Source organism: Penaeus vannamei, chromosome 17 (assembly GCF_042767895.1).
Source record: "Penaeus vannamei isolate JL-2024 chromosome 17, ASM4276789v1, whole genome shotgun sequence".
Lineage (NCBI taxonomy): Eukaryota > Metazoa > Arthropoda > Malacostraca > Decapoda > Penaeidae > Penaeus > Penaeus vannamei.
In genome coordinates this window covers 15,088,164-15,096,759 of record NC_091565.1, presented here as the reverse complement: position 1 = coordinate 15,096,759, position 8,596 = coordinate 15,088,164, and the positions used below count along the sequence as shown (strand labels likewise).

General features: G+C 50.2%; 1 protein-coding gene across 1 annotated transcript in view; it reads right to left on the bottom strand.

The window, feature by feature from the left end:
- Positions 1-5,156, bottom strand: part of LOC138864623 (putative proline-rich protein 21) — a 22,096-nt gene extending 16,940 nt beyond the window's left edge. Inside the window, exons 1-7 of the mRNA XM_070132452.1 lie at positions 5,043-5,156; positions 4,679-4,846; positions 4,427-4,566; positions 3,979-4,202; positions 3,615-3,754; positions 3,474-3,557; positions 2,718-2,913 (exon numbers count right to left, since the gene is read on the bottom strand). Coding sequence (XP_069988553.1) covers positions 2,718-2,913; positions 3,474-3,557; positions 3,615-3,754; positions 3,979-4,202; positions 4,427-4,566; positions 4,679-4,846; positions 5,043-5,156 — 1,066 coding nt within the window. The remainder of the gene's footprint in view (positions 1-2,717; positions 2,914-3,473; positions 3,558-3,614; positions 3,755-3,978; positions 4,203-4,426; positions 4,567-4,678; positions 4,847-5,042) is intronic.
- Between the last annotated feature and the right edge of the window lie 3,440 nt (positions 5,157-8,596).

The following is an 8,596-nucleotide window of genomic DNA, read 5'->3' as shown; positions in this document are numbered from 1 at the left end:
GGTAGTGGTGGTGGTGACGGTGGAGTGAGAAGCGGTGAGGAGGAGGTGTGGTGGAGAAAGAGGTGCGTGGTGGAGGAGGAGGAGGAGGAGGTGGTGGTAGAGGAGGGAGGAGAGAAGGAGGAGGTGGGTGGTGGAGGGCGCGCCGCGAGGAGGAGGAGGTGAGGTGGTGGATAAAGAGGAGGAGGGGAGGAGGTGGTGTTCGTGTGCACGTTGGATGAGGAGGAGCGTTGAGGGGGTATTATGTGGTGGTGGCGGTGGTGAGGATGGTGGTGGTGGTGGTGACATGCGCGTTATTTATTATTGTACTATTGCGCTGCGATGATGATGTTGTTGTTATGACATTATTTATAATGAGATGCGCGCGGTGATGATGATAAAAGATGATGTGGATGCGACGGCGGCGATATTATTAATGATGAGGGGGAGGTGGTGGTGCGCAGCAAGGTGGAGGGGGACGGTGGTGGTGATGAGGGGGAGGTGAAATATTAAAACAGTGGTGGTGGATGGGGATTTATTAATGGTGGTGGTGCGATGGAGGAGGAGGTGGTGGAAGATGGAGGTAGTGGTGGTGGTGCTGCGGTGCGAGGAGAAGGAGGATGTTGTGGGTGGAGTGAAGATGGTGGTGTGGGTGGCAGCAGAGGAGGATGGTAGCAAGTGGTGGTTGCAGGTCGATTAGGAGGAGGAGGGGATAGTGCGGTGGCAGAAGTGGAAAGATAAAGTATGCGGCAGTGAGCAGGAGGTGGAGGAGAAGGAGGAGGGCGGTATGGTGGAGGATGGGGTGGTGGTGAGGGGAGGTGGTGCTGGTGATATAAGGAGGAGGAGGAGGAGGAGGAGGAGGAGGATATGTGGTGGTGGTGGTGGTATGGTGGAGGAGGAGGAGTAGGAGGAGGGGGTGGTGGTGGTGGTGGTGGTGGAGGGAGGAGGTGGTGGAGGAGTAGGAGGTGGTGGAGGAGGAGGAGGTGGTGGAGGAGGAGGGAGGTGGTGGTGGGTGGGAGGAGGAGGAGGAAGAGGGGAGGTGGTGGTGGTGGGAGGAGGAGTGTGGTGGTGGAGGGAGGAGGAGCAGGGGGAGGTGGTGGTGGTGGAGGAGGAGAAGGAGGAGGTGTGGTGGAGGAGGTGGTGGTGGTGGTGAGGAGGGAGGAGGATGGGTGGTGGAGAGGAGGAGGAGAGGGTGGTATTGGTGCTGGGGCAGTGGAGGAGAAAGAGAAGGAGGTGGTGGTGGAGCAGGAGGTGGTGGTGGAGGAGGGGGAGGTGGTGCTGGTGGAGGAGGGGAGGGAGGTGGTGCTGGTGAAGGAGGAGGGGGAGGGGTTGTGGTGGTAGTAGAGGAGGAGGAGGTGGATGGTACTGGCGGTGGAGGATAATGAAGAAGAAAAGGAGAAGAGGCCGACCTCCCATTACAGGGAAAGGTGGAGATGGAGGAGGAGGAGGGGGAGGTGGTGGTGGTGGAGGAGGGAGGAGGAGGAGGTGGAGAGGAGGAGGGGGAGGTGGTGGTGGGAGTGAGGAGGAGGAGGTGGTGGTGGAGGAGGAGGAGGAGGTGGTGGTGGAGGAGAAGGAGGTGGTGGTAGATGGGATAGTGGTGGTGATAAAGGAAGTGGTGGAGGAGAAGGACCTCCGTTTCGGGGAAAGACTGAGGAAGTGGAGGAGATTCGCTATGAGGGAGGTGCAGGAGGAGGAGGAGGAAGAAATGGAAGAGATGAAGAAGGAAGAAGAGGTGGAAAAGGAGGAAGTGGATGAGGAAGAAGAGGTGGAAGACGCCGACCCCTATTACGGAGAAAGGTGAAGGTGGAGGGACTTGGAGGAAGACGGTGGTGGAGATAGAGGTGGATGAATAGGAAGAGGAGAACGAGTAGGTGGAGTACGAAGATGAGGATAAGGAAGCAGAGAAGAAGAAGGAGGAGCAGGTGGAGGAGGAAGAAGGGAAGGACGAAGAAAAGGAAACGGAGAAGAAGTGGAAGGACGAGGAAGATGAAGCAGAGAAGAAAGAGGAAGAAATCAGCGACGAAGAGGAGGAAAAGAAGAAAAGGAGAAGGAGGAAAAAGAAGAAAAGGAGAAGAAGAAGAGATAAAGGGGCAACAGAAAAGGGAGGAAAAAAGGAAGGAAAGGAGATAAGAGAAGGACAGAACACGATGATGTAGAAGACGAAGAGGAAGAGAAAGAGGAAAAGAAGGAGGAGGAAATAGAGGAGGAGGAGGACGAAGAAGAAGAAGAGGAGGAGGTCCAAGAGGAGGACAAAGAAAAAGAGGAGGAGGAGGAGGAGAAAGAGGTCCTTGGAGAGGAGAAGGAGGGAGGAGGAAGAAGAAAAGAAGAGGATGAAATGGAGGAGGGGAGACGACGAAGAAGAGGAGAAGGAGAGGAACAATAAAAGAAGGAGGATGGAACGACGACGAAGAAGAAGAGACGAATAAGAGAAGAAAGAGGATACAACAGAGGAGGAGGACGAGGAAGAAGAAGGAAGAGAGGAGGAGAAGGAAGACCTCCTTGGAGAAGGTACGGGCGTTGATGGGGGAGGTGGTGGAGGGGGAGGGGGGAAGGGGGGTGATGGCGTTTAGCGTTGTGTGTCTTGGGCGGGGGGATGGGTAGGAGGAGGAGGGAGGGGGGAACTACGGGTGGGATGTTGGGGTAAGAGTGAGGTTGAGTGTGTTGGAGGGTGAGGTTGGGGGATGGAGTTAGGTTGGGCTGGCGATTGTTGGAGGTTGTTGGAAGGGTGAGACTGGATTTGCCTATGTTGGAGAATGGGGCTGGATTTGCCTGTGTTGGAGAATGGGGCTGGATTTGCCTATGTTGGAGAATGGGGCTGGATTTGCCTATGTTGGAGAATGGGGCTGGATTTGCCTGTGTTAGAGAATGGGGCTGGATTTGCGTGTGTTGGAGAATGGGGCTGGATTTGCGTGTGTTGGAGAATGGGACTGGATTTGCCTGTGTTGGAGAATGGGACTGGATTTGCCTATGTTGGAGAATGGGACTGGATTTGTGTGTGTTGGAGAATGAGACTGGATTTGCCTATGTTGGAGAATGGGACTGGATTTGCCTATGTTGGAGAATGGGGCTGGATTTGCCTATGTTGGAGAATGGGACTGGATTTGCCTGTGTTGGAGAATGGGACTGGATTTGCCTATGTTGGAGAATGGGACTGGATTTGTGTGTGTTGGAGAATGGGATTGGATTTGCCTGTGTTGGAGAATGGGACTGGATTTGCCTATGTTGGAGAATGGGACTGGATTTGTGTGTGTTGGAGAATGGGGCTGGATTTGCCTATGTTGGAGAATGGGGCTGGATTTGCCTATGTTGGAGAATGGGGCTGGATTTGCCTATGTTGGAGAATGAGACTGGATTTGCCTATGTTGGAGAATGGGACTGGATTTGCCTATGTTGGAGAATGGGACTGGATTTGCATGTGTTGGAGAATGGGACTGGATTTGCCTATGTTGGAGAATGGGGCTGGATATGCCTATGTTGGAGAATGGGGCTGGATTTGCCTGTGTTGGAGAATGAGACTGGATTTGCATGTGTTGGAGAATGGGACTGGATTTGCCTATGTTGGAGAATGGGGCTGGATTTGCCTATGTTGGAGAATGGGGCTGGATTTGCACATGTTGGAGAGTGAGGGCTGGATTTGCCTGTGTTGGAGAATGGGGCTGGATTTGCATGTGTTGGAGAATGGGGCTGGATTTGCCTATGTTGGAGAATGAGGCTGGATTTGCATGTGTTGGAGAATGGGGCTGGATTTGCCTATGTTGGAGAGTGGGGCTGGATTTGCCTGTGTTGGAGAATGGGACTGGATTTGCCTATGTTGGAGAACGGGGCTGGATTTGCCTATGTTGGAGAATGGGACTGGATTTGCCTATGTTGGAGAATGGGACTGGATTTGCCTATGTTGGAGAATGGGGCTGGATTTGCCTGTGTTGGAGAATGGGGCTGGATATGCCTATGTTGGAGAATGGGACTGGATTTGCCTATGTTGGAGAATGGGGCTGGATTTGCCTATGTTGGCGAATGTGACTGGATTTGCATGTGTTGGAGAATGGGGCTGGATTTGCCTGTGTTGGAGAATGGGGCTGGATTTGCCTATGTTGGAGAATGGGACTGGATTTGCATGTGTTGGAGAATGGGACTGGATTTGCCTGTGTTGGAGAATGAGGCTGGATTTGCATGTGTTGGAGAATGGGGCTGGATTTGCCTGTGTTGGAGAATGGGGCTGGATTTGCCTATGTTGGAGAATGGGACTGGATTTGCCTGTGTTGGAGAATGGGACTGGATTTGCCTATGTTGGAGAATGGGACTGGATTTGCCTATGTTGGAGAATGGGACTGGATTTGCCTGTGTTGGAGAATGGGACTGGATTTGCCTATGTTGGAGAATGGGACTGGATTTGCCTGTGTTGGAGAATGGGACTGGATTTGCCTATGTTGGAGAATGGGACTGGATTTGCCTATGTTGGAGAATGGGGCTGGATTTGCCTGTGTTGGAGAATGGGACTGGATTTGCATGTGTTGGAGAATGAGGCTGGATTTGCCTGTGTTGGAGAATGGGACTGGATTTGCATGTGTTGGAGAATGGGACTGGATTTGCCTGTGTTGGAGAATGGGACTGGATTTGCCTGTGTTGGAGAATGGGACTGGATTTGCCTGTGTTGGAGAATGGGACTGGATTTGCCTGTGTTGGAGAATGGGACTGGATTTGCATGTGTTGGAGAATGGGACTGGATTTGCATGTGTTGGAGAATGGGACTGGATGTGCGTATGTTGGAGAATGGGACTGGATTTGCATGTGTTGGAGAATGAGATTGGATTTGCCTGTGTTGGAGAATGGGACTGGATTTGCATGTGTTGGAGAATGGGACTGGATTTGCCTGTGTTGGAGAATGGGACTGGATTTGCCTATGTTGGAGAATGGGACTGGATTTGCATGTGTTGGAGAATGGGACTGGATTTGCATGTGTTGGAGAATGGGACTGGATTTGTATGTGTTGGAGAATGGGACTGGATTTGCATGTGTTGGAGAATGGGACTGGATTTGCCTATGTTGGAGAATGGGACTGGATTTGCATGTGTTGGAGAATGGGACTGGATTTGCATGTGTTGGAGAATGGGACTGGATGTGCGTATGTTGGAGAATGGGACTGGATTTGCATGTGTTGGAGAATGGGACTGGATTTGCATGTGTTGGAGAATGGGACTGGATTTGCCTGTGTTGGAGAATGGGACTGGATTTGCATGTGTTGGAGAATGGGACTGGATTTGCATGTGTTGGAGAATGGGGCTGGATTTGCCTATGTTGGAGAATGGGACTGGATTTGCGTGTGTTGGAGAATGAGACTGGATTTGCCTGTGTTGGAGAATGAGACTGGATTTTCCTGTGTTGGAGAATGGGACTGGATTTGGCTATGTTGGAGAATGGGGCTGGATTTGCCTGTGTTGGAGAATGGGACTGGATTTGCCTATGTTGGAGAATGGGACTGGATTTGCCTATGTTGGAGAATGGGGCTGGATTTGCGTGTGTTGGAGAATGAGACTGGATTTGCCTATGTTGGAGAATGGGGCTGGATTTGCCTGTGTTGGAGAATGAGACTGGATTTGCATGTGTTGGAGAATGGGGCTGGATTTGTCTATGTTGGAGAATGGGGCTGGATTTGTGTGTGTTGGAGAATGGGGCTGGATTTCCCTATGTTGGAGAATGGGGCTGGATTTGCGTGTATTGGAGAATGGGGCTGGATTTCCCTATGTTGGAGAATGGGGCTGGATTTGCGCGTGTTGGAGAATGGGGCTGGATTTGCGCATGTTGCAGAATGGGGCTGGATTTGCCTATGTTGGAGAATGGGACTGGATTTGCCTGTGTTGGAGAATGGGGCTGGATTTGCCTATGTTGGAGAATGGGGCTGGATTTGCCTATGTTGGAGAATGGGACTGGATTTGCGTGTATTGGAGAATGAGGCTGGATTTCCCTATGTTGGAGAATGGGGCTGGATTTGCACATGTTGGAGAATGGGACTGGATTTGCGCATGTTGGAGAATGGGACTGGATTTGCCTATGTTGGAGAATGGGACTGGATTTGCCTGTGTTGGAGAATGGGGCTGGATTTGCCTATGTTGGAGAATGGGGCTGGATTTGCCTATGTTGGAGAATGGGGCTGGATTTGCCTATGTTGGAGAATGGGGCTGGATTTGCCTATGTTGGAGAATGTGGCTGGATTTGCCTGTGTTGGAGAATGGGACTGGATTTGCCTATGTTGGAGAATGGGGCTGGATTTGCCTATGTTGGAGAATGGGGCTGGATTTGCCTATGTTGGAGAATGGGGCTGGATTTGCCTATGTTGGAGAATGGGGCTGGATTTGCCTGTGTTGGAGAATGGGGCTGGATTTGCCTATGTTGGAGAATGGGGCTGGATTTGCCTATGTTGGAGAATGGGGCTGGATTTGCCTATGTTGGAGAATGAGACTGGATTTGCATGTGTTGGAGAATGGGACTGGATTTGCCTATGTTGGAGAATGGGGCTGGATTTGCCTGTGTTGGAGAATGAGACTGGATTTGCATGTGTTGGAGAATGGGGCTGGATTTGCCTATGTTGGAGAATGGGACTGGATTTGTGTGTGTTGGAGAATGGGGCTGGATTTGCCTGTGTTGGAGAATGAGACTGGATTTGCATGTGTTGGAGAATGGGGCTGGATTTGCCTATGTTGGAGAATGGGGCTGGATTTGTGTGTGTTGGAGAATGGGGCTGGATTTCCCTATGTTGGAGAATGGGGCTGGATTTGCGTGTATTGGAGAATGGGGCTGGATTTCCCTATGTTGGAGAATGGGGCTGGATTTGCGCATGTTGGAGAATGGGGCTGGATTTGCGTGTGTTGGAGAATGGGGCTGGATTTGCCTATGTTGGAGAATGAGACAGTTTACATGTGATGGAGAATGGAGCTGGATTTGCAGCCCCATTCTCCAACTGGGCTGGATTTGCGTATGTTGAAGAATAAGATTAAGAAACTTTGTACTTTTTTGGAGGTAAGATTGAGGACGAGAGCGTGTTTCTGAAATTGGAAACCAAGGATTCTTGATATTTTTATGAGGCGGTTGTATGTAGGAAGAAAAAAAGGAGATGAATGTCCGTGTATGTACATATTTTTTTATAGGTATGTCAGTAAAATTCATCTGGACATATTGTTGTTTGTGTGTGCGTGTGCGTGTGTGTGCGTGCGTGTGTGTGTGTGTGTGTGTGTGAGTGACTGTGTGTGTATGTGAGTGACTGTGTGTGTGTGTGTGTGTGTGTGTGTGTGTGTGAGTGACTGTGTGTATGTGAGTGACTGTGTGTGCGCGTGTGTGTAGGGAGAATAAATTCCTGTTACATCTTCTAACTACAATTAGACAACATTGATCTTAATCTCTACCGTATTTCTTTTTTTTTATTTTTATTCCAACCACGAGGAAAGAGAAGGTAAAAAGATCCATTATGTTAGTAAGCCTTCAAGTGAATTGTATTAAAGATTAAGAGGAAGAAGAAGAGGAAGAAGAAGAAGAAGAAAACATGGAGGTTAATACGATATATCATCCCCCCTCCCCCCTCTCCCCTACCCCCCACCCCCTACCCCCTGAAAACAGACGTCACCATTTGTATGCAAGGGGTGAAGGGGGGGGAGGGGGAGGGGAAACAGTAGAAGACAGAGTGGAGGGGTGGAGAAGGGGAGGGACGAAGAGGGGAATAGGAAGGAGAAGGAGAGGAGAAAGGAGCGAAGAGTGAAGTAGGAAAGAGAAGGATAAGGACGAAGAAGGGAGTAGGAAGAAGAAGGAGACGATAAAGGAGAGAAGAGGGAAGCAGGAAGGAGAAGGAGAGGAGAAAGAAGCGAAGAGGGAAACAAAAATGAGGAGAGGAGAAAGGAGCGAAGAGGAAAGCAGAAAGGAGAAGGAGAGGAGAAAGGAGCGAAAAGGGAATTAGGAAGGAGAAGGAGAGGAGAAAGGAGCGAAGACGTAAGTAGAGAGGAGAAGGAGAGAAAAAGGAACGCAGTTGGAAGTATGAAGATAAAAGGAGAACAGGAGAGACGAAGAAAGAAGAACAGAACGAACACAAAGAAGAACGAAGAAGGAAGTAGAAAAGGAGAAAGGAAAGGAATGAAAACGGAAGCAGAGAGGAGCAGAGAGGAGAAAGGACCGGAGAAGGAAGTAGAAAGGAGAAAGGAACGAATAGGGAAGTAGGAAGAAGAGAAGGAAGAGCAGCCTCACACGCTAGACATCAACCGCGAATATTGCTTGATGTACACAGTCATTTGTTCTTATTTTAGGAACTGTTAATTCAAAATTTAAATTAATAGACTTAGAGAGAGTAAGAGGGCAAGAGAGAGAGTAAGAGGGCAAGAGAGAGAGTAAGAGGGCAAGAGAGAGAGTAAGAGGGCAAGAGAGAGAGTAAGAGGGCAAGAGAGAGAGTAAGAGGGCAAGAGAGAGAGTAAGAGGGCAAGAGAGAGAGTAAGAGGGTAAGAGAGAGAGTAAGAGGGCAAGAGAAAGAGAGGGAGGTAAAGAGAGAGAGAGAGAGGCATGAGAGGAGAGAGAGAGGGAGAGGAAAGAGAGAGAGAGAGATGAGAGAGAGAGAGAGAGAGAGAGAGAGAGAGAGAGAGAGAGA